Genomic DNA, 26281 nt, shown 5'->3' with positions numbered 1-26281 from the left:
GGGCTTTTTGTGGGACTGTGATTATCACTGTAGCCCAGGGATTATTAATAGTGTGCACAATTTCTTTGGACAGTGTTCATCAAACTTTAAATCTCAATCCAGTAGGGATATCATGAAATCATTTTGTCTGGTCTCTACCTGTGGGTTTTTGCTGATTTCGTTTAGTTTTGTTTTTCCCAACAACAACAAAAAAATGAATAAAACATACCAGATTCCATCATATTAGTAAGGGTAACTATTGTTTCCAGTTTTATATGTGTATAGTATAGGCATGTGTGTACTAGACTATAGTATAAAATCTATTTGTCAAAAGGTAGTTTACAAGTCAGTGTGTTAGGTGGTCTCTGATTATTTCTTTGATTTGTTTATTTTGACCGTCTTGTTTTGTTTATGTTATAATAATCTGAAACTTCTTCACCAATGTCAATTGTATTCTTTACTTTTTTCAGATTTTTTTTGTCTTTCCATGAAAATGGAATTTATGGAGTAGGGGGTCAACTAATACTGTTTGTTGACTAAAAAGTTTGAGAATAGCTACTTTAAATGAAGCACTTACAGTATTTCAAGAAAAAAGGTTGCTGGAAGAGCTAATGAGCCTAAATGCACAACCCAATTTCCCATCTTGCTAGTAGGATCAGTGCTACAAAATTTGATATGTGCCTCCTCTTTGGAAGTCTTTTTTGAATAAGACTCAGCAAGGCTTCCTAGAGCTTGTCATTTTTTAAAGCCATTTTTAGATGCTGCAATAGTAATTCAGTTTGATTCTGCAAATATTTATCGAGCACCCTCTGGGAGAGTATATGTGCTATGAGTTAGAAATAAAAAAGATCATTCTCAGCTTTTAGAGAAGCGCATCCAAAAACAAATTTATGGTATAAATAAGTGCTATAAAAAGATAGTTGGCAGCATAGCGGACAGTTAATGTAATGCTGGGGGTAGTTAGAAAAGTTTCACTACAGAGGCGCCTAGGTGGCTCAGTCCATTAAGCAGCTGACTCTTGCTCTCACCTTAGGTTGTGATCTTGTGATCATGAGATTGGAGCCCTCTATCAGGCCTGCGCTTAGCGCAGTCTGCTTCAGATTCTCTGTCTCCCTCTCCCTCTTCCTTTGCTTCTTCTCTCTCTCTCTCTCAAATAAATAAAATCTATAAAATAAAATAAAATAAAATAAAATAAAATAAAATAAAATAAAATAAAATAAAATAAAATAAAATAAAATAAAATAAAATAATAAAAAAATAAAATAAAATGGAATGGTTTCACTACAGTCATTACTTTTGAATTGAGTCTTAAGGGATGTGTAGTGGTTTGTCTTGGAAAAATAATTTTGGTTAGAATAGCAAATGCAGGAAATTATAGAAGGAGCTCATAAGCCCAGGGATCTATGAGAAGCATAGGATACCAAGAGCAGAAGGGCATGAAGAGAATAGTGACTTATATTATTCAGATTAAGTTTTAATTCCAAGTGGAAAATACATATCATTGCCATTGTCCACTAAAGGCTATATTCTAATTTTTTTTAAATGACAGATCAATTTTTCTTCCTTGTTTCCATCAGACTTTAATTAAAATTATTTCCTTCACTGATACATTATTGTGAAATACTCCATATTGAAAGTTGAAATCACTGACCATGCACTCTTTTCCTTTCATGGAATTAAAAATGACTTTAGTTATACATTTAACCTCTTTTTCATTCTGTGGTACAACCATATTTTACATGGTGTTTTTGTATTTGTAATTCTTCTTTTCTTAATTTAATATATTCTTTTCATCCAGCCACTTACTCTTCAACACTGCACATCAATAATTGCTTTTTATAGATTTATTTATTTACTTTAGAGAGAGAGAGAGAAAGAGTATGTGCAAGGAAAGGGGCAGGAGAGGGAGAGAGAGAATCCTTAAGCAGACTCTTCCCTGAGTGTGGAGCCCAACACAGAGCTTGATCTCATGACCTTGAAATCATGATCTGAGCTGAAATCAAGAGTTGATTGCTTAACCAACTGAGCCATTCAGGAGCCCTCAATAATTGCTTTTTAAATAAGCAGGCATTTTATCTCTAAAAAATGGGGACCCCAATCTACATAATTTGCACCCTTTGCAGAAAATAAGCCCTTCAATATTGTGAGTTCTTCAAATATCCTTTCAGAATTTCCATTTCTCCACTTGTATTTTGTTTAGAGTTTGAAATGAAATCTAAGATTCAAACATTGCTTTTGGTTGAGAAGACTTTTAGGTTTCTTTTAACCTGTATATTGCCCTTTCATCTCTGTTAATCTTTTTTTAAGTTTTTGTTGATAAACATAGGTTATTTGCCCTTTAAGAACATCACAATCTGGATTTTACTGGTATCATTTGGCATGTTACTCCTGACCCTACAGTTAGTAATTAGGTCCAGATGTTTGATCAGATTTTGATTTGAGTTTTATGAAGAGCATTTTAGAAGAGGCATTGTGTACTTCCATTAGGAGATATGTAATGTCTTGTGTCTTTATTTGTGATGTCAACAGCCACTGAAGATCATTGCCTACATCCATTATTTCATTAAGAGTTGTAAAATGTAAAAATTCCCCTCTTTATCAACTCTTTGATTTTTCTGAGGAATAATAAGTTCCTAGAAAAGAAGCTAGATAGGTTATATATGATATCTCTTATTTACCAGTTTTCAAAGTATTGTGTTACTTACTTGAATTCTTTGCAGGTGTCCCATGAAGTTTGGATTTTGTGTTTGTTTTTCATATCATTGTAAGTGAACTTATGATTTTAAAAATATTTGAGGTATTTTAGTCCATTGCAATTGTTATTTCTTGATGTTCAGATTGCCTCATCTTTAGCTGGTAAAGGTCTATTCGTGCTGGTTCCCAGTTCCTTTGGTTGATCTTAAAATACGTGATCTTAATATGTCTTTGACAGTTTCCTTGCTGTCTGTTAGACAAAACGTTCCAGGCTTATCTTGTACATTTCCTGCCATACACATGGCATCAAATTTCTCCAAGGAGGTCTTTTAATGAATGGGAAATAGTATTTAGTCTAGGTTTGAAGGAGTATGCATTGCTTTTAAGTTGGTTAGTGTTCTAGACATTTTAGTAGACATACTAGAAAGACTAAAGATTTTTATTTCATGCTTAGACCTTCTAAACTCTTAGATCACATAATATACATTTTGTTGCTTTCTGCTACTTCAATTTTTTAACTTTCTGATCCATCTGTATTTTAGTTTCATGTATAAAGTGAAGCATGAAGATAGCTTTATTGTTTTCCAAATGGCTAACATATTGGTGCTTATCTTTCCCTTAGGTGTTTGAAATTCCACCCTTGATATATTAAATTCCTGTATGCTTTGTCTGTTTCTGGATTACTTATTATCCCACTGGTCTCTGTCCTTATTATACCATCACTTTAAATTTGGATATGACAAGATCCCCCTCCAAATTTTTCTTTTTTCAGGGTGTTTCTTAATTTTTTCAAGCACTTATACCAGGCACTATGCTAGATTTTGAAATAAGAGTGATTTATAAATTGGACTTAGTACATATACAGATACTTATCCTTTCAAATGAACTTTAGAATGTTTCTAGAGATCAAAAAAAAAAAAAAAGCATGTTGGCATTTTTGTTGTAATTGCTTTTAATGAATTTTTTTGGTAGTGTTTGTCTTATGGTAGTAAACATTGTTCCAGTGTTATTTCTTCCCTTAAAGGAAAAAGGTATCAGCTTATGGTATTATAGTCTTTTTTTATCCCAGTATAGCTTGAAAGTTTTCTTCACATACATTAATTGCAGAACTTATTGCTAGTTGTGCTTTTTATTTTTTTGTTGCTGTCATAAATTTTGACGACTTCTATATTTTCAACTGTTTTTTCTATATTAATACCTCTTATTTTGTCCTCTTGTCCAAGTATAATATCTTATGTTTCTAGAATAGTTGTACAATAGTAGTGATAATATTCATCCTTATCTTTTAAAAAAAAAATAGTAGACTATTTTTTAGAGCCGTTTTAGATTTAGAGAAAAGTTGAGCAGATAGTGCAGAGTTCCCATATATTCTCTCTTCCTAACAGTTTCCCTAATATTAACATTTTGTATTAGTGTGATGCATATGTTACGATTGATGAGTAATATTTATACATTATCATAAGCTAAAATCTATAGTTTACATGAGGATTCACTCTTTGTGCTATAGTTGTGTGGATTTTGACAACGTAAAATGTCACATATTCATCTTTACAGTATTGTACAGAATAATTTCACCACCCTGAAAATGCCCTGTTTGATCTATTCATCTATCTCTCTTCACTACCTCCCGTCTTTCCCCTGCCTCCATGCCCCTAGCAACTACTGATTTTCTCTATAGTTGCCTTTGCCCAGAATATATAGTTGGAATCATATAGTAATATACATACAGTATGTAGTTTTCAGACTTTTAAGACTGGTTTCTTCACTAAGAATATGAATTTAAGGTTCTGAACTATGTCTTTTGTGGCTTGATTACTCATTTCTTTTTATTGCTGAATAATAATTCTGTTGTATGGATGCATCCGTTTATCTATCAAAGGACATTTTGGTTCCTTCTAGTTTTTGGCAGTTAGGAAGTTACTATAAATATTTGTATGTAGTTTTGTAGTTTTTATTTTATTTTATTTTTTTCCTAAGTAAGCTCTGCACTCAACACAGGACTTTAACTTACAACCATGAGATCAAGAGTCACATGCTCCACCATCTGAGCCAGCCAAGTGCTCTTGTATGGACATGATTTTTAACTCCTTTGGGCAGTTACCTAGGGTTACAATTTCTTGATTGTATGGCAAGACTATATTTAGCATTGTAAGAAACTGTCCAACTGTTTTTCAAAGTGGCTGTACTATTTTGTACTTGTAACCATCAATGAATGAATAAGAAGTTCCTGCTCCTGCACACCCTCACCACCATTCAGTATTGTCAGTTTTTTAGATTTTAGCCATTCTAATAAATGTGCATTCACATCTATGTTATTTTCATTTGTATTTCCCTGATGACAAAAGATGTTGAACATCTTTTCATTTACTTATTTACCATCTGAATATAATCTTTGGTAGGGTATCCAGATTTAACCTATTTTTTAATTAGGACATTTGCTGAGTTTTTAGTAATATATAGGTGTTAGATTTTGTCATACCTATTTTTTCTTTTTCTACAGCTATTGATATGATATGATTTTCCTTCTTTAGCCTGTTGATGTGATGAATTATATAAATTAACTTGAATTATCCTTGCATAGCTGCAGTGAAGAAGTTAAATAAATATGCATATTTTTCAGCTTAGCCTAAGATATTTCTTTAGTGTTCTTATATTTGGCCTTAGTGGTTCAGCAAAAGGCATACGATAACACAGTGCATCCTTCATTTTTCATTGGTATGTAGTTTTTTTTAATGTTACTTAATAGATTTACTAATATTTTTCTTGAGGATTTTTTTCCCCAAAGTGAGCTCCACAGTATAGAGCCCAGTGCAGGGCTTGAACTCATGACCCTGAGGTCAAGACCTAAACTGAGATCAAGAGTCAGATGCTTAACTGACTAAGCCAACCAGATGTGCCACCTTTGGAGGATTTTTACACCTATGTTCATGAGAAATACTGGTCTATAGTTTTTCTGTCTTTGTATGTTTTTGGTATTAGGGCAATGCTGATCTTATATAATGAATTAGGAAATGTTCTCTCTTTGTTTTCTGGTAGGGATTATAGAGAATGGTATCATTTCTTCCTTAAATTTTTGGTAGAATTCACCAGTGAAAGTATCTTGGCCTAGTTTTCTTTTTTGCAAGATAAACCATTGGTTCAATTTTTTCAGTAGTTAAGTTTTATTCAGATTATTCTTCTTGTGTGAGTTTTAGCAGGTTGTTGATCATTCATTTCATAAATTACCAAATTTGTGGCATAGAGTTATTCATAACATTTATTATCCTTTTAATGTCCATGGGCTCAGTAGCAATTAAAGAAGCTTTCATTTCTGATGTTAGTAATTGTGCCTTTTCCCATTCTTTTTCTTGCTTAAGCTAGCTGGAGATTTATCTATTTTATTGATTTTTTTTTTATTGATCTTTTCAAACAACCAATTTTTGGTTTCATTGATTTTTTTTCTGTTGATTTCCTGTTTTCATTTCATTGATTTCTACTCTAATTTTTATTTTTTTCTTCTGCTTACCTTGATTTATATTTTTACTTTTTTGGTTTCCTAAAGTGGGAGCTTAGATGTATACATTTAGATCTTTTCTAATTATATACATTTCATGCTATAACTTTCCCTCTATGTACTGCTTTAGCTGTATCCCACAAATTTGGTAAGTTATAATTTCATTATCACGTAGTTCAAAATATTTTAGAAGGGTGTTGTTTAATTTCCAAATATTTTGGGATATTCCACCTATCTTTTTGTTAGTGATTTTTAGCTTAATCACATTGTAATCTGAGAGCGTACTTTATGTGATTTCTGTTCTTTTAAATTTGTTAAGGTGTGTTTTATATCCCAGATGTAGTCTCTTTTGGTGAATGTTCCAGGTGAGCATGAGAAGAATGTTTTTCCATTGTTTTTGAAGCATTATATAAATGTCAGAGCCAATTGATTGATAGTGTTGTTTAGTTCAACTACATCTTTACTGATTTTCAGCCTGCTGAATCTGTCAGTCACTGATAGAGTTGTGCTAAGTTTCCAAATATAATTAGTGGATTTGTCTGTTTTCTTCTTGCAGTTCTGTCAGATTTTGCTCATTTTTTGATGCTTTGTGTTAAGAGTACAGACCTTAAGACTTCTGTCTTTGTGAAGAGTTGACCTCCGTATCATTGTGTAATGTCCCTCTTTATTTCTCATAGTCCCTGTACTCTGAAGTCTGCTTTGTCTGACATTAGTATAGTTACTTCACCTTTCTTTTGATTACTGTTAGTGTGGTATATCTTTCACCATCCTTTTATATTTTGGGAGGGAGGGTGGATGGAGGGATGGAGCATAAAGTGGATTTTAATGTTCAAATTAATTAGTCCCCAACTTTCAACTTTGAATATGATTTTCTCTTCTTCCCATAGGTTTTCTTCACATAAGTCAATCCTTCAACTGTTGCTAACTACCTTTTTAAAAAAATTTTAATTGAAAAAAAAAATGTTTTTTAATTGAAGTATAGTTGACATCCACTATTGTATTGTGTGATGTGTACAGCATAGCCATTTGACAGTTATACGCATTACACAACATTCAGTATGCTAAGGTTAGTTACCATGTGTTATCCTACAAAGTTATTACAGTATTATTGACTAAGCTCCCTGTGCTGTACTTTTCATCCCTATGACTTACTTATTTTACAACTGGAAGTTTGTAACTTTTAATCCCCTTCACCTATTTTGCTAATTCCCCAACCATCTCTATCACTTTACTTTTAATCTGTGTTGTTATATCTAACCACACATACTTGGGTTTCATTTTGTTTATCCTCTCTGGGAGTCTCTTTGTTTTTTAATTAGTGTATTTAGATCATTCACGTTTAAAGTGATTATTGAGGGATCCCTGGGTGGCGCAGCGGTTTGGCGCCTGCCTTTGGCCCAGGGCGCGATCCTGGAGACCCGGGATCGAATCCCACATCAGGCTCCTGGTGCATGGAGCCTGCTTCTCCCTCTGCCTGTGTCTCTGCCTCTCTCTCTCTCTGTGACTATCATAAATAAATTTAAAAAAAAAAATAAAGTGATTATTGATACAGTTGCATTAATAACTGTCATATTTACAAATATTTTCTATTCATTTCACTTGCTTTTTGTATCTTTTGTCTTCACATGCTTTACTTTCTTTGGTTTTTAATGAAGTAATTTATATGATTCTATTTGTTCCTCTTAGCAAATCAATTATGCTTCTTTTAAAAATTTTTTTTATTGGGGCAGCCCGGGTGGCTCAGCGGTTTAGTGCCAACTTCGGCCCAGGGTGTGATCCTGGAGACCCGGGATCAAATCCCACATCAGGCTCCCTGCATGGAGCCTGCTTCTCCCTCTGCCTGTGTCTCTGCCTCTCTCTCTCTCTGTGTCTCTCATGAATAAATAAATAAAATCTTAAACTTTTTTTTTTTTTTATGATTGTTCGGGTTATATGTTGATGGCTAATCTAGTTCACTTTCAAACAACAATGTGTAGTACGAGTCCTTTGTAATGCAGTATTCTTGCTTCTTCCCTCATGTCCTTATGCAGTTGCTATCATTCATTTCACTTATCCAAAGATTTAATCACCAAATACATTGTAGCTGTTATTCTGAACACTTACCTACTAAATCCGTTAAAAATAAGAAAAGTAAAATATTTTATTCTACTTCCATTCTTTCCTTCTCCAGTACCCTTCCTTTCTTTATATACATCCCAGTTTCTGACCTCCACCAATTTTTCTTCTGTAGTCTGTATGAAGAACTTTTTTTTTTAATTTATTTTTATTGGTGTTCAATTTACTAACATACAGAATAACACCCAGTGCCCATCACCCATTCACTCCCACCCCCCGCCCTCCTCCCCTTCTACCACCCCTAGTTCGTTTCCCAGAGTTAGCAGTCTTTACGTTCTGTCTCCCTTTCTGATATTTCCCACACATTTCTTCTCCCTTCCCTTATATTCCCTTTCACTATTATTTATATTCCCCAAATGAATGAGAACATATAATGTTTGTCCTTCTCCGACTGACTTACTTCACTCAGCATAATACCCTCCAGTTCCATCCACGTTGAAGCAAATGGTGGGTATTTGTCATTTCTAATAGCTGAGTAATATTCCATTGTATACATAAACCACATTGAAGAACTTCTTTTAACATTTCTTATAAGGTAGCTCTACAGTGAAGATATGCCCTCAGTTTTTGTCTGAAAAAAGTATTTCTCCTTCACTTTTGAAAAATAACTTTGTGGACAAAAAATCTTTTTCTCTTAACTTTAAAATATTTCATTCTACTCTTCTTGCTTATGTGGTTTCTCAAGAGACATCAGATAATCTTACCTTTCTTGTGCTATCAGTAAGGTTTTTGTTTTTGCTATTTTCCATCTAGCTACTTTCAAGATTTTTTGTCTTTGGTTTTTAGCAGTTTGAATATAACATGCCTAGGTGGTGTTGTTTTTATATGTATCCTATATGGTATTCTCTGAATTTCCTAATCTATGGTTTGGGGTGTCATTAATTTTGGAAAATTCTCAGCCATTCTTACTTCAAGTATTTTTTCCATTTTTTTCTCTTTCCTCTTTCTGATATTCCCATTACACATGTTACAACTTTTGTAATTGTCCCACAGTTCTTGAATATGTTTCCTTTTTTCATTTTTTTTCTCTTTATTTTTTAGTTTGTGAAGTTTCTATTCATACATGTTTAAACTCACTGATTCTTTTCTTGGCTGTATCTCATCAAAAGCATTCTTTTTCTTTTTTCTTTTTTTTTTTTTTTTTTTTTAAGATTTTATTTTTTAAGTAATCTCTAACACCCAACAGAAGACTCAAACCCACAGCCCTGAGATCAAATCACATGCTCAACCAACTGAACCGGCCACTCCTCCACCCACTGAGCCAGCCACTCCTTAAAGGCATTCTTTATTTCTGTTACAGTATTTTTTATTTCTGGCATTTCTTTTTTATTTTTAATATCTCCATTTCTCTGCTTACTTTATCCATATCTTTTTTACATGTTGCCACTTCTTTGCATGAGTCTTAGCATATTAATTATATTATAATATGTGATTAGCATATTATATTAATCATAACTATGTTTAGTCTGCAGTATGATAATTTCAAAGTCCCTGCCATATCTGAGTCCAGTTCACATGCACCGGATATCAGTTAATAGGAACTGAGGTATAGAGACCTTTAGTGTTAAGTTTTATATTTACCTGCTTAGGAATTATGCTGTATTTAATGTTTGCTGTAGCAGTGAGAGAGGCTTCAGTTTCTTCTAGTGTCCTTTTTCCCCCTCCCTTGTTGTCTTTGGGTTTTGTTAGAAGCTCTTTTTTTCTTTTTTTTTTTTTCCCAAAGACTTTAATTTTAGGGCATGTTGGGGCTGGGGAGGGAGGGAAAGAGAATCTGAGGCAGACTCTGTGCTGAGCGCAGAGCCCCCTTGGGGCTTGGTCTGAAGACCCATGAGATCATGACCCTAGCCAAAACCAAGAATCAGATGCTCAACTGACTGAGCCACACAGGCATCCTGAAGCTCATTGTTAAATTGAGTCTGTATCTTACAGCTTTCTCAGTTGTAATCCACTGTTATTATACTGGAGCCCGGTTGATATGTTGATAAGGTATGCAGATGGGAAGCATTCTATAATCTCATGATTAAATCTAACTTTTATTGGGCTTGAGTCTAAGGGCTGTGACATGAAGAAGAGTTTTTCTTTTGTTTTCTTTATTTTTCTCCCCTTATGTGAGGAATTTGGAGGGCTCAAATTACCTAATTGCTCCTTCCCATCGGCCAGATAAGGCTTTGGTGAAGTAATTTTTCTTGAGGGCAGGCCTTTGGTAAGGAGAGAATATTCTGGGCAAATTTAAAATTGATCCCCCACCCCCAACCCCCACCCCCATGCTGGAATCCGTAGGGAATTTTTTTCCTCCAGTCTTTACTATGAGACCTTGGTAAAATTCCTGGAGTTAAAACTCAAAAAAGCTCTCTACCGAGACTGCAGCCGCATACCATCCCCCAAAGTTTTCATCTTTCAAGATAATCCATACTAGACCTTCCGACAATTCATCAATTTCTGCTTAAGTATTCCTACCAGTTATTGACTCTTGAAGTTATTTGTGATTCTCTATATTCGACTGTCTCCAGTTTTCAGGGAGGCAGTTGCCTTGTGACCTCAGTCCTCTGATGGATTTAAGAAGAATTGTTAACTGTCAATTCAGCTTTTTTTCTTGTTCTGAGAATGAGTGACAACTTCTAACGTCTTTGTATGTCTGACAAAAATTTGGAAGGTCTTTGTCCTTAATCTTTATTCTTATAAAGTCCATGATGTAGACTGCTAGTTTATAACTGAAATATATAAATAACATGTGATTATATTTTGTGTTTGATCTTTATTTAAGGAATGGGACCCAAAAAATTCTCTGTAATAAAAGATACCCATGAACTGCTCTTTTAATTCTGTATAATTAGAGGAAAAGACTTAGTGCCTCTGGTAAGCCAAGAATTTACATCCATTGTTTTTAGTACTTTTAGTACTATTTCTTGGCCAGTGTTCTTTGAATAAGCAGTGCCAGGATAAAGGGGATATTTGAAAGAGGCCTCCAACTTACATTTAACCATAGTATCTCTGCTTTCTGCTTTATGCATAAAGACTCTAAGTCATATTTTGTTTGAAAAGACTGTTCTGCTGCTATAAAAGACATTTGAAAGCTTCTTTTTTTTTTTAGAATACATTGTTTCTCATTCATATCTAGCTAATAGCTGTTATAGAAAAGACAAAAATTCTTTTCCCTTGGGAGGAGTGTAACCTATATCGTGTTTATATTTAGAGTTGTATCATTAAAGAGTCAAAGAGAATTTATAGGATATCAATAAACAAACATTTCCAAAGTGGAAACTGTTCTTTTTAGAAACTAGGGACTTTTATTTGCACTAATAAAATTGATATTCCCTGGCCACCTAAGAATCTACTTAAGTGATGTTGAGGCTCAAACTACTGGGTTCCTACTGAACCTTTTGCAGTTGTATTTCCTCCTAAAGATTCTAATATAAGGTTTTGTTACTCCTGTATAATCCTAAAGATATTTTTGCATCAAGATGGGATTTGAATAATCAATGGTCTCATGGGAACTAACAGAGAGCAACATGAAACATCAACTTCACTCTCTGTGACAAATGAATGAGAACTTACAGGCAACTAGAATTTCTCTGTAAAGGTCCTTCTAATTCTTCCAGAAGTATCACCCAGAATTCATGGTAAATCTTTAATTTCTCCTAGCAATTGAAATTTCAGAAATAATGTAGTGAGTTTGAGTTAAATGAAAAAATTGAAATATTTAACAAAAACTGAATGCAGTTTGATGTATTTTATTTTAAGGTAAAGAAGGTTTCCAAAGACTAGTTGATTATGATATATAAAACTGCAATCTTGATAGATTTGGAAGTATTTAATATAGGATAAGATGTCCAGAGTAGAAATTGGTAATTCAGGATACATCAGTGACTGCTTAATTCTACTTAAATTACAAGTTTTGGTTGAAATTAATTCAGTAGTTACATTACTTGACAGCTTAGACTTCACTTTTATAGCATTCTTTGTCCAAATTTTGTGGTCATAAGGCCAGAAGATATCTTCAGAGGGTTGATGTTTTGCATCCTGGAGTTTTTATCATATTAGCACAATGTCTAGCACATAAAGGGCTTTTAATTAATATTATTGAGTGAGGTCAATTAATGAAGATTGGCTTGATTCTGTAGTCAACAGTTCTTTGCTGACCTAGCCTGTTGGCATCTTATATTTTCAACTGTAAAGATGTAGCCCTTGCTGTTTCTCCATTTATAAAAGATTTTATGTAAAAGCTATAGAATCAATGGGTATTTTGTTATACTTGTTATTATACTTAAAGTTTGAAATAATAAGCCTAAAAAATAATAATAATAAGCCTATATAAGTGTGAGATTAATTTTATATAATACTTTTTGGTAATATTAGTTTAAGATACATTCCTTGGGCTACTACTGATACATAAAAATATCTTATTAGGAAAAGCCCTAATTCATTCCACAGCTAATGGCAGAACTTTTTATTTTACTTCATTCTTCCAAACACTGGATACCAAAGAATATTTAAAGATGGTACCCAAAACCAAAAGTTATATACCGTGACACAAATTAGTCAAATTGTGTCGAAGTCCTTTTTAGAGTTATTTAAAATATTTGCGAATAGAATTTACTAAGGACTTAGCCTGTAGTTTACTAATAAACTTTATTTATTCCTTAGAAACTATACACGGAATAAAGAAAATTATGTAACAGTGTTAACCTCTTAAATCTACTATGCTTTCAGAATTTACCAGCATTAAAAATAGGAAAAAAATTATAGCATCATAAGTACTGTGTATAAAATTATACTTCAGTTTTAACCTGGGCATGAACTTAGGTTTATTATCCAAGTAAATAGTCATGTGTTAGAATAGGAAAAGTTAGGCCTTTACACATACCTGGTTTCAAACTCCAGCTCTTGCCACATAGTTCTATGGCTCTGGAAAGTTACTTGTTTGAAAGCATGTTTTCTTTAGCAGTAAAGTGGGGATAATTTTGCCTTTAACAAAGAGCCATCATAGAAATCAAATAAGATGATGTTTGTGAACATACTAAATTTAGAGTAAATAATGAGCAAACAGAAGCTCAGGTAGAGAGGTACTTTATGTTGGGTGTAGCTTTATCATGAGCAGTATGAACCTATATACTGCCCTATCTTTCAAGAAGTCCAGGTGAGTATCCAGTCTCAAATTCATTTGTATGCTTTGTCTTATTAAAAACACACAAATACACACATCATCATTCATTTTTATTTTATCTCCAAGCTTATATTTAGTTAATTATTAAGTATAACATATTTATTGAAGTGCCTAAATTGTGCTTATGTACTTCTATACTGCTTTCAGATGTGATTAAAATTTTGGTGGAGGGTACAGATTTCAAAAGCATAGTTATTTAAACAAGGTCCCTGAGAATATATTTCCTATTTTGTTGTATAAAATACATGACTGCTTCACAGTAGCAGTAGGTTGGTAGGTTAGTAGGAGCTGGCGCTAAAGGATCAAAGAGCAAAAAGAAAAATCCTTTTCTTTATAATTAATAATATTAATTATTATTAATACTACTACTATTACTTGTAATATTGTCAATAGTATTAATTATTAGGAGAAAAGGAGATAGGGCCAAAGACATTTGGTTTTGAATATCTTCCATCCAAACTCCCTTCCTATGTTTGAGATATTTCCCATAATTTTAGTCTTACTAGACGGCAGGACTTATCTCTTTCTACAAAAGGCAAAAAAAAAAAAAAGGTCAAATACTTGCTTTCTCCCCCATTACCTCTGGCAGCTAAGCCAATCAATCAGTTGCTCCTACCTGTGGCTTTGAATCTGGTTTGACTGTGGCAGACAGAGCGCTGTAGCAACTGCAGCATTTAGTTTTGCAAGGGCACCATATTTAGTTTGGGGTTGTTCAGTTTGCACTTGCAATTTTTAGTCCTCTACTAAGGCAATAAATTAACTTCTTTTAATAATAAAGCAAGTTGTCTTTTTTTTTTTTTTTTTTTTTTTTTTTTTTTTTGGTTTTTCCATTTTGGACTTCGATGATTGGGTATGTAATAAAATTGGATAAGTCTCCCACCATCATTATTGGTTTGGGCTCCCCCCCCCCCTCCAAATTTTAGCAGCTTGCTACTAAATCTCATGTGAATATAAAATAATGCATACCCTTGGTATTTCTTTGGCCAGAGAATGTTATCTGCGTAGAACAGTTAGATATATCAAGGGTTGAAGTAAAAGTTAATTCGTCCAAATTAACAGTATAACTTTTAAAACCTCTTTTTGCAGTATAGTTTTTTTCGATGTACTATCATTTATGTGCATTTATTAACATTTAAATGTGCATCTTTTAAACTAGAATTTTCCTATTAAAAATACATATCCTATGTGTTTTAAGTCAAATTATATGTTTTTGCAGCAGGAAGGCTATGAAGGAGGGACATAGAATCCTTTTGGTTGTTAAAGAAAAACAGCCTAAGAACTTCAGCAACTAAGAAAACTTTAAATGAAACTGTCTGAACTAAAATGCTATTTTCAACCTTTTTATTTATGGGGTTTTTTTTTTTAAGATTTTATTTATGTATTTGAGGGCATGAGCCTGGGGAGAGGTAGATAGCGTGGAAGGGGCAGATGGAGAGGGAAAAAGCAGACTCCCCACTGAACAGGGAGCCTGCCGTGGGGCTCTATCCCAGGACCCTGAGATCATGACCAGGGCAGACACTTAACCAACTAAGCCACCCAGGCACCCTCCTTTTATTTATGTTTTAAAAACAAAGGAAACAACCATAGCTTTATAGCCACAGATGTTTGTTTCTAAATTGTTCTTTTAAATATGGTGAATTATTAAAACATCATAGTATATATAAATATATATAACCTACATAGATTGCAGGTTTTTAAATAATAAAATCTTTAAGGTAGTAGGAAAAGTATGCTTTATTTACTTCACTTATTTATATATTTATGATGCCTGAGAAATTGCTTGATGGAAGGAAAAGTGATAGTAATAATCATTTTATAATTAACACCAATAAAGTAATGGTTATTGGCTTTATTTTCAGGTGGAAAGTGGTATAACCTTAAGCGGCTGTTTAGGGTAACTAGAATCCACAAACTTGCGCTGAGTAGCCATATGCAAATAATTTGTTCAGTTGAAACAAACAGCTGAAAGAAAAAAGAATTTGGTGAAGGGGTTTTAAATAAAGAAATAAAAGCTAATCCTATGCTTTATCTGCCACCATTTATGTAAAGAGCAGGGGACTAGCCATTATAAATTGTATTGATGATATAATTGAAAAATAATATGTATCTTTGAAAGATGGCCAATGATGGAGAAAAAAATCATCAGATATGTTACTATAATAAATATATTCAATTACTATAATAAATGTATTAAATATTAAATTTATCATTGCTTTGCCAGATATTGTAAATCTAGTTCCTATCTTTTATGATAGTAATGAGATCAAATGAAAAGTGTTATTTCATTTCTTTTTAGTTGGAGTAGCATATATAATGTTACAATTAAGTACAGGGTTCAGTAGAAAGGAAAAGATAGATGCAAAAGAGGAGGTAGTTTACAAAGGTGTAATTAACAGATTCCAGAATATAAGTGAAAGAATTAACTCTGGAAGTTAAGTTAATCTCTGGCTAAGATCAAAGACAAGGGGGAAGTCTGAGTAATGACAGAATATTTAATACAGAGAAAGAGGAAGTTAGAGCATCTCTCATAGAATAAATTTAAATTCTTTCAGTAATAAGCCCTTTTTTTTTTTCAGACACAGAACAGTTAGGTAATATCCCTAAATTTACAAACTCACACTATTTGGGGGAAGACAAACTCTAAAACAATCAAATTGAAATTTAGTGTTTATTTAACAAAAAGTGAAAAAGTTCGGAGCAGTTTCTATGGGGAATGTTTTCTTTTTTTTTTTTTTTTAAAGACTTTATTTATTTATTCATGAAAGACACAGAGAGAGAGAGGCAGAGGGAGAAGCAGACTCCATGCGGGGAGCCCGACGCAGGACTCGATCCTGGGTCTCCAGGATCACACCCTGGACCGAAGGCAACACTTAACCTCTGGGCCACTGGGCTGCCCTGGGGAATGTCTTCAGAAGTAGAAATTAATAAATTGCAATGATGAGAATCCATTGATAATTGGGAGCATTAACTTGGAGGTGGACTAAACTTTATTGAGCAAGACTTGGCAATTTTGGGATAGTTGTGGGGAAAGCCTCAGTGTAGGTAATTAGTGAGATGGGTATGGTGAAAAGACAAGAGATTACTAGTGCCACCACTATGATTGCTTTTGCTGCTACTAATGATCATCATAATAGCTCTCATTTATTGTTGGCCAAATGACTTTACATGTGTCATCAGATTTAAGCCTCACACCCACCCTGAAAGGTAGATTGACAATAAGTAAAATGAGTTTCAGAAATGTTATTTGTCTAGTGCTTCCATCTGTTGTGCACAGGAGCCCCAGGGGTGGAGGGTGTGCTATTCACATTGGACATGTCAGGAAATGTATTTATTTTTTTTCAGCAGATAACAGTGAAGTGTCTTAGTGAAGGGCATTCATTTAATTGGTAAAGTGGGGATCCCTGGGTGGCAGTTTAGCACCTGCCTTTGGCCCAGGACGTGATCCTGGCGTCCTGGGACCGAGTCTCGCATCAAGCTCCTTGCATGGAGCCTGCTTCTCCCTCTGCCTGTGTCTCTGCCTCTGTGTGTGTGTGTGTGTGTCTCTCATGAATAAATAAATAAGATCTTTAAAAAAAAATAGTACAAATGTACTATATAGCCGTACTGTAGCAGCAGTGTATCAAATTTTATGAGTAACAGTCCCAGTTGTGTATAAAAACACACACACATATGATGGGGGCAGGGGTGCAGGTGAGGGGTGCAGCTTAAAGGAAGTACTTCAAAATCTTTAACAGTCTGGGCAATTAAATCACAGGGAATGTTTATTTTCATTAGATACTCTTGAATTTTTCTGGTTTCTTTAAATGACCGTGTTATTTTGGATGGCAGCTGTACCTTGATGGAAGGGTAGTAGTAAGGAAAATTGTTCTAGACACACTAGTATACAAGTAGCGCATCCTACCTTATCTCTTTCTGTATCCCATTCCAGAAAAATCAGTAATATTCTGCAAACTCAGTATCTGTTTTACATTGAAATTGCGTTTAAGCTTTAAAAATCTACATATTCCATGTAATGTATTTGGAAACTGTAAGTTATTTCTACCCTTATATGATCATTGCAACTGCTCCATTCATAGTTATATTAGAACTTGTACCATCACCAGACAATGAATGGTTTGTATGACGAGTAGTTAGATAAATAAAAAACAGACTTAAGATGAGGGGAAAGGTAGTAGTTAGTAGAGAAATACTAGACTGTGCTAGGCAGGTAAAATCATGAACTCTTGAAAATCCCTGTGATCCTAAAACCATACATATACACAGTTTTATATATTTAGTAATTTGAGTTGATTTAAAGAGCACTAATTTTATCCCTTTTTCTAGTGACTGGCAAATTCATCAATCTTGGGTGTTGTAGTAATCTTGATTCATTTAATGTACTGCTGGAATATTTTAGAATCAGACATCATTTTGACTAGTGACTAGTAGTACATTTGGATTTTGGTGTGTGTGTGTGTGTGTGTGTGTGTGTGTGTGTGTGCGCGCGCAAACAGCTTTACCTTTCAATTAATAATTTATAGTATTTAGGTAAGATATTAAAAACACAATAAGAAATGCCTCCTTGAAAAAAAAGAAATGCCTCGTGACGATTATTAGAGCTCCAGTCATATTTATTTCATATTTAATGAAATAGCATTTTGAGTACTGAAGATTAAAAGATTCTAAAACTAAAACGTACTTATTAATTTTAATTACATCATAAGCTCTTCTTTTTGTTACATCTCCATGACTTTATAACTATAAATTTGTACATTTTGTTCCCTTTACCCATTTGCCCAACTGCCATTCCCCATCTGACAACCACCAGGCTGTTCTGTTTATCCATGAGCTTAGTTTGTTTTTTTAAGATTCCACATATAAGTGAGATTATATGTCTTTCTCTGACTTCTTTCACTTGGCATAATACCCTCTAGGTCCATCCATGATGTTGCAAATGGCAAGATTTTATTCTTTGTATGGCTAAGTAATATTCCATTGTATATGTGTATACCACAACTTTTTTTATCCTTTCATCTATCTGTGGACATGTAGGTTGCTTCCATGTCTTGGCTTTTGTAAATAATACTGTAATTAATGTAGGGATGTGTATGTCTTTTCTAATGAGTGTTTTCATTTTCTTCAGATAAATACCCAGAAGTAGAATTACTACTGTATCATATGGTAGTTCTATTATTTATTTCTTGAGAAACCTTCATACCGTTCGTCACAATGGTTATACCAGTTTTCATTCCTACCAACAGTGCACGAGTGTTCTCTTTTGCATACCTTCACCAATACTTGTCAGTTCCTTGTCTTTTCTATTAGCCATTCTGACAGGTGTGAGGTGATATATCTTACCTTGCTTTTCATTTGCATTTCCCTGATGATTAGTGGTGTTGAGTACATCTTTTCATGTACCTGTTGACCATCTGTATGTCTTCTTTGTAAAAATATTCAGATCCTCTGCTGTTTTTTAATTGGGTTATTTTTTGCTATTGGTTTGCATGAGTTCTTCATATATTTTGGATATTAATCCTGTATTAGATGCATGATTTGCAAATACTTTTTCCCATTCAGTAGGTTGCCTTTTCCTTTTGTTGATTGTTTTCCTTTGTTGTTCAAAAGCTTTTAGTTTGATATAGTCCTACTTATTTTTGCTTTTGTTGCCTTTGCTTTCAATATCAAATCCAAGAAAATCATTGCCAAGACTGATATCAAAGAGCTTACCACTTATGTTTTCTCCTAGGAGTCTTCTAGTTTCAGGTTTTACATTCAATATCTTTCATCCATTTTTAGTTAATTTTTATGTATGATGTAATATGTTTAGTTTCATTCTTTTGCATTGGTCTGTCTAGTTCCCCCAAAACAATTTATTGAAGAGACACTCCTTTCCCTACCATGTATTCCTGTCTCCTCTCTTGTAAATTAATCAATCATAGAATGTGGGTTTATTTCTGGGCTCTCTACTGTTCCGTTGATCTGTGTGTCTGTCTATATGCTAATACCATACTGTTTTAATTGCTATGGCTCTATAATACAGTTTGAAATCAGGCAGCGTGATGTCTCCAGCTTTGTTGTTCTTTTTCAAGATTCTTTGGTTATTCACGGTCTTTTGCATTTCCGTATAAACTTTAAGATTGTTCTGTTTCTGCCAAAAATGCCATTCAAATTTTGATAGGGATTGTATTGAATCTGTAGATTGCTTTAGGTCGTTTGGACATTTTTACAATATTTTTCCAAGCCATGACAGCTTCACAATAAACTCTTGGTATGTGTCTATATAAATGAATATGAATGTATATGAATATGAATGTATGTATAATGATTTTGGCATTGTCTTTTATAGTTCAGTATTCAGTTACTCTGATTAAAATTTATTTTAAAATTTCTATCATATATACCACACATCAACATCTGGTTTATTTATTTATTTATTTTTAACATCTGGTTTAAATACAGACCTAATTTTATGACATCCATAAAAAATCAAGTCCTAAGAGAGCTCTGCTGTAAACTTTAAAGATACTGATTATGAAAATATTTGAGTCACTAATTCATAATTGAAGCCTTTTAATATACTCTTTGCTGTCTGGATACCAGTATTCTCTTTCATTGCCATATATTTTAATTACTAAGAGAAAATAGTATCTGACTTTCTTTAGGTTGTGTCCTTGGCTACTTATCCACTCAGACCTTTGTACGTTGTTAAGCCCAGGTACATGAGTGAGTAGGGTATGACATTAGAGAGGTGAGGACTGTGACTTCTTAAACATGGACAGACAAAATGTGAATTCAACTAAAAAGCCAGACTTGCCAAAATTTGTAGCATTCATATTGTTAGATCTAATATGCTAGAGTTAATTATGTGTACTGTGAAGTCTATAAATGCTTAAGCAGCTTCTAAAAGTATAAGAAAATATGGCATTTGTTTATAAAATAATTCTCTGTTGTGTTTTAAAAAGATCTTACTTGGGGCAGCCCCGGTGGCTCACCGGTTTGGCACTGCCTTCAGCCCAGGGTGGGATCCTGGAGACCCAGGATCGAGTCCCACGTCGGGCTCCCTGCATGGAGCCTGCTTCTTCCTCTGCCTGTGTCTCTGCCTCTCTCTCTCTATCTCTCTCTCTCTCTCTCTCATGAATGAATGAATGAATGAATAAATAAATAAATAAAATCTTTAAAAAAAAAGATACTACTTACTTTCAAGAGATTCTTGGCTGACTTTCATTGAAGGTAGGGAATTGAGAATGAAACATAAAAAAGTCTTCAGTATAGTTGAATGATTTGATTTAGAAATATAAACAAATTTTCAGAATAATTTCAAAATATTCTTTGAAATGAAATAAATGTAAGATTTGCCTACACTATTTTGCTTATAGTGTTTTTGTATACTGGTCTGGGGCTTTTGTATTAGGAGAGCAAGTGTTCTGATTTAAAGGACATATGCAAATGCCAGAAAATTTCTACTACTTTTATTTTTTCTAGGTGGTTTCAGACACCCTCACAGGTTTTCTACCATGCAGCAACTGAACACGGAGGAAAAGATGTATATCCAGGGCAATGTCTTTGGGAAGGTTGTGAGCCTTTTCAGCGACAGAGGTTTTCTTTTATTACCCACTTACAGGTACACTTTCTTCATACTATTTGGTCAGTAAGTCACTTGGTTGCATTAAAGATCTTGATGGATATTCTTTTACTTCCTCTTTCTCAAAAAGGATAAGCACTGTTCAAAAGATGCCCTGCTTGCAGGATTAAAACAAGATGAACCAGGACAAGCAGGAAGTCAAAAATCTTCTACCAAGTAAGAATCATGAGTTTACTTTCTATTGTACATACAAAAAGGAAAGTCAGGAATCTAGGCAAAACATAGTACCAGTGAAGACAGCTTAGCATATAGACCAGAGACCTAGGTTTAGCTGAGCTCTTCCATTCACCAGCTGTGTGACCCTGTCAAACTGTTTACATTCCCTAAGTACGACTTTTCATTCTGGCTAGAATGCATGGTCTGTTAGGACTTTGTAGCTATAATGTTTTGATTCTAAGTTGTAGACAAGTCATTAGAAGTAATGACAGATGATATTTGAGAAATGCTTTATTAACTGGAAATGTATATATGGTTCTTTGTCTTTTGAGAGAGTAATTGAATATGTATTTGATAATGGCAAAGAGATTTCTTCTTAAAACGATTCCTCGGGCAGCCCCTATGGCGCAGAGGTTTGGCGCCGCCTTCAGCCCAGGGTGTGATCCTGGAGACCCGGGATCGAGTTCCGCGTCGGGCTCCCTGCATGGGGCCTGCTTCTCCCCCTGCCTGTGTCTCTGCATCTCTGTGTGTGTGTGTGTGTGTGTGTGTGTGTGTGTGTGTGTGTCTCATGAATAAATAAATAAAATCTTTAAAAAAAAAAGATTCCTCTGAGGACAGGCCAGGGTGTCACGGGAAGACTATATACATATCACATTTTCTTTATGGTTAGTCATTTACCTGTTATTTCATGACCATATACTTATAATGCATGTAGTCAAGTTCTAGTTACAGATTTCCTTTAAGAGCCTTACTAGATTTACGTAGTATTTATCTCCTGTTCTGTTTTTTGAGGCCTTTAGTTGTAGATTCTATAACCTAAATAATATATTTAACTGACAAAATGTGAAGATAAATTGATATGTCACCATTATTGAGATACTGATGTGTACCTGGCATTATGTCAGAGATACAGAATTCTAAGAACAAGACCAGTCTATAACTTCACAGAACTCAAATTCTAGAAGAACTAGAGATATGGGAACACAGAAGCTGCTTACACACTTTATTCATTCCATTACTGTTTAGTGAGCATCTACTAGGTGCTGGTCACTAAAGTATGATATGAAGTATATGCGACCTAGGTACCTTTTGCTGTTCAGTGTCTTAGAGATCCAGTGAGAAATAAGTAATTCTTATTAATCTAGTGTAATAACTGCTAAAATGAGGACATGTTCAAGGCACTGTGAGAGCCCATGTAAACCAATCTAAGAGACCAAGGAAGGCTTTCTGATAGGAAAGTGCAACCAAACTGAGACTCAAAGAATGACAGATAATTTGTTGGGATCCCTGGGTGGCTCAGCAGTTTAGTGCCTGCCTTCGGCCCAAGGCATGCTCCTGGAGTCCCGGGATTGAGTTCCACATCAGGCTTCCTGGATGGAGCCTGCTTCTCCTTCTGCCTGTGTCTCTGCCTGCTTCTCTCTCTCTCTCTCATTAATAAATAAATAAAATCTTAAAATTAAAAAAAGAATGGCAGATAATTTGCTGAGAGTCTCATAAGCCATACTCATGAGTTTGGATTTTATCCTAAATGCAAAGGGAAGTCCTTTTTCTCCCAAATATATTTTTCTATAATTTCCACTGTACTTAATTTATATATATTATGTAGGATATAAGTATATGTTGGAATAGGGCACCTGGGTAGCTCAGTTGGTCAAGCATCTGCCTTCAGCTCAGGTCATGATCCCAGGGTCCTGGGATCCAACCCCATGTTGGGCTCCCTGCTCTGCTGGGAGCCTGCTTCTCCTTTTCCCTCTGCCTTCTACTCCCTCTGCTTGTGCTCTCTGTAAAATAAATAAATAAAATCTTAAAGAAAAAAGAATATATTGGAATATATTTGGTCTTGCTTTTTGAAGAAAAGATATATGGAATATCAATTACAATCAATCGAAAATCTTTGTCTCTTATACCTAAACTCCAATAACAGTTGTATCTATATATAGATATTCTTATCTGTAGACATATATATATAGACATGGATGTGAACTGGTTTACAATTTTAAGATGACTTTTACACTCAGAATTAGTATACTTATATTTAAAAGTGCCAGAAATAAACCCACATTACAGATATGAAACCTGAAGCAAGGAGAGACAAATTGAAATTTTCAAAGTCACACCAAAAGTTATGGTGTCAGAAATAGACTGTGTTTCCTCTGGTGTGTGTTATTGCTCTTTCCACCATTGCCTCACGAGAATGCAGGAGATATTGATGCAATTTTTCTCCTTGACCAAGGAAATCTAGTGTAGTTTCAATCTTCTATGTAAAATTTGTCTCTGCAGTCCTTCCATTCTGTATCTTTCAAAAAGGACAGAAGTAAAAAAAAAAAAAAAAAAAAAAAAAAAAGGACAGAAGTATACTGAAAGGATTGATTGAAATGATCAAATAGTGATGAAAAATAAGATGATTTAACAAAGTAGTAGTTTGAAATACAGTGTTCAGCATAATTTGTTGTTATCGTGTTAGGTTGTCTTTTTCTGGATGACCTATCCCTGTTTCAACATATTCTTAAGTAATATTGTTTTGCTGTTAGATACTGTTTAGCAAAAAATAACTTGCAACTCAAGTTGTAGACTATTTTCTTCATTGTTAAAAATCTTCATATGACATTCAAAGATGTGAATGACACAACTCTGATACCATGTTGTATTGATTTTTATTCCATGTTTAAAGCACAGAAACTTTAAAGATGGACTACACTAGAACATCTGTTGTTTGCTTTAAAATTGCTAGATTGGAAAATAAAAAACTTGAAACTTCACCCTGATAATAAGAGCCCCTTTGCCTAGGCTGACACAAAGTAAACATAAATGCTGGGCCATAGGAACTTTTATTTATCCTATATCCAATTTCAAAGTAACTACCCTTTGGTTGGCAGGTTGGTCACTCTTGTCGATCTGTCTGTAGCATCATGTTAACAATCTCTCTCTCTCCCCAATTTAGGCAGCCTGCTGTAGGGGGCACAGGCTCAACTCCTAGAGCACAAAAGGCCATTGTGAATCATCCCAGTGCTGCCCTTATGGCTCTTAGGAGAGGATCAAGAAACCTTGTCTTTCGAGATTTTACAGTAAGCAAGCCTTGAAAGCCTTATCTGTAAAGATGTGAGCACTGTATGATTTAGATCTTTATTCTTTTCTTTTCCTTTCTTTTTAAGGATGAAAAAGAGGGACCAATAACTAAACACATCCGACTAACAGCTGCCTTAATATTAAAAAATATTGGTAAATATTCAGAATGTGGTCGCAGGTGAGTAATCTGTTTTCCATAGCCAGAGTGCATTTAGATTATTTTACATATACATTAATAAGATTAGATATCTGTGTTTTATTTACTGTTTTTCTCATCAATTTTGTGAATATGTCCAAAACCTTATGCTAAGGTTAGGCCATCACGATCTCTTAAAAGCCAAAAAAGTAAGGGTTGAAACAACTAAAAGGTGATCTTTTAATTTGTTGTTAGGTTGATTTTCTTGCTGACCATAGAATTTAAAGCAAAAAGTAGGTTTACTAAAGAGAAACCTTAGAAGTTTATTGGGGTGGGCAGGGCGGGGGCGGGGGGGGAGATGAATTGGAAAATGATTATGTATCATTTGACTCATATGGAATTAGGATGGATTTTAGTTTGGTCATTGACATGTTAATGAAGCATCAAAGTCATAGATACTGCTAAGATTCACTATAATGCTTTGAAGTTTAAAGTTTACTTTCTGGGGCTCCTGGGTGGTTCAGTTGGTTAAATGCCTGATCCTTGATTTTAGCTCAGGGTCTTGATCTTCGAGTCAGGAGTTCCAAAAAACAAACAAATGTACTTTCTAATGGACTTAAGCAAGACAAACTCAGGATTTTATAGATCTGTAGAAATAGAAACAATCACTCTAATCCTTGAGAAAGCAAACATGGAAAGTTCTGTTGATGACTTTTGGACTCTGTCTTCCTCAGAGCTTGTCTTTACTTGTCTAATATTCCTTCCACATCTTTAACTGACTCATTTTAAGGGTCTTTTGTTGAGAAGTTGTCCTCTGAGATCTCCTGCCTTCTAGCTAGTGACTTTCTCTCTGAAATTCTCTTCTCTTACATATTAGTAATCCCATCTTCCAGATGGATCTTGAATCTACCTTAGTTCTCCCCCACCTTTATTTTTACCTCGCCTTATTAGTTCTTTTACATTTCTTGCAATAACCTTCCAGCTGGATTTTCCCAACATAAATAGTGGTATCAATTACAAAAGGAAAAAAATAATGAATTTGAGTATATCAAACTTAAGAGATGAATAAAACTTAAAACTGAAGTTCTAAAAACAGTATTTGCAATGCAAAAGTTACTATATTTAGTGTATCTGGTGTTCTCACAAGTGAATAAGAAAAATTATTAACATTCAAATAGAAAAGTAAGCAAAATTTTCAGAAAGGAAGAAATATGAAAGTTTAGTCACCATATGAGGATACCAGCACGTTCCTCCTTCATTTGTAACATGGTTTCTTCCTACCTTTCTCACTGTATTTTCCTCTCCATCCTCCTTGTGCTTCATAGCCTGCACTTCAGTTTCAGTCCAGCTAAGCCACATACAGATTCCTAATTAAGCTAGACTTTCAGGTTGCACTTTTGTACCTTGGTTCTAGTTTCATACTATTTTCCCTGCCTACAATGCCCTTCTGCCTGTGGTGCTGGCCTTTCTAGAAACCCTTCATGATTCAGCTCAAATAGTAACTTTTGTGTGCTGCCTCCTATACTGTGTTCCCCTTCCTCATCAAGTTTGTTCCTCTCTATTACTTGTAACATTTATTATTTTTTTAATTTAAATTCAGGTTTGTTTACATACACTGTAGTATTGGCTTCAGTAGTAGAATTTAGTGATCATCACTTCCATACAACACCCAGTGCTCATCCCAGCAAATACTATCCTTAATGCCCATCACCCATTTAGTCCATCCTCAACCACCCCCCCTCCCTCCAGCAACCCTCAGTTTTTTTCTCTTTAGTTAGGAGTCTCTTATGGTTTGCTTCCCTCTCTATTTTTATCTTATTTTTCCTTCCCTTCCCCTATGTTCATCTGTTTTGTTTC

At 34.3% G+C, this 26281-nt stretch overlaps 1 protein-coding gene and 1 long non-coding RNA gene across 4 annotated transcripts in view; one reads left to right on the top strand and one right to left on the bottom strand.

Moving 5' to 3' along the window:
• Window positions 1–24164, bottom strand: part of LOC140617223 (uncharacterized) — a 38944-nt gene extending 14780 nt beyond the window's left edge. The window contains exons 1-3 of one of the 2 annotated variants that reach the window (XR_012017438.1): window positions 24085–24164; window positions 22857–23003; window positions 15290–15407 (exon numbers count right to left, since the gene is read on the bottom strand). This is a non-coding gene — a long non-coding RNA (uncharacterized lncRNA). Of the gene's footprint in view, window positions 1–15289; window positions 15408–22856; window positions 23004–24084 lie in introns of those variants that run through there. The other variant, XR_012017437.1, reaches the window with a different exon arrangement.
• The window catches only part of ARID2 (AT-rich interaction domain 2), a 168772-nt gene that overhangs the window by 128167 nt on the left and 14324 nt on the right, over window positions 1–26281 (top strand). For both annotated transcript variants that reach the window (XM_072798230.1, XM_072798229.1), the window contains 4 exons: window positions 20907–21045; window positions 21137–21222; window positions 24164–24287; window positions 24375–24466. In XM_072798230.1, coding sequence (XP_072654331.1) covers window positions 20907–21045; window positions 21137–21222; window positions 24164–24287; window positions 24375–24466 — 441 coding nt within the window. The remainder of the gene's footprint in view (window positions 1–20906; window positions 21046–21136; window positions 21223–24163; window positions 24288–24374; window positions 24467–26281) is intronic.

The sequence above is a fragment of the Canis lupus genome, chromosome 25, assembly GCF_048164855.1.
Source record: "Canis lupus baileyi chromosome 25, mCanLup2.hap1, whole genome shotgun sequence".
Lineage (NCBI taxonomy): Eukaryota > Metazoa > Chordata > Mammalia > Carnivora > Canidae > Canis > Canis lupus.
Note: the sequence above shows the minus strand (reverse complement) of the source record. Positions and strands in the feature narration are given on the sequence as shown.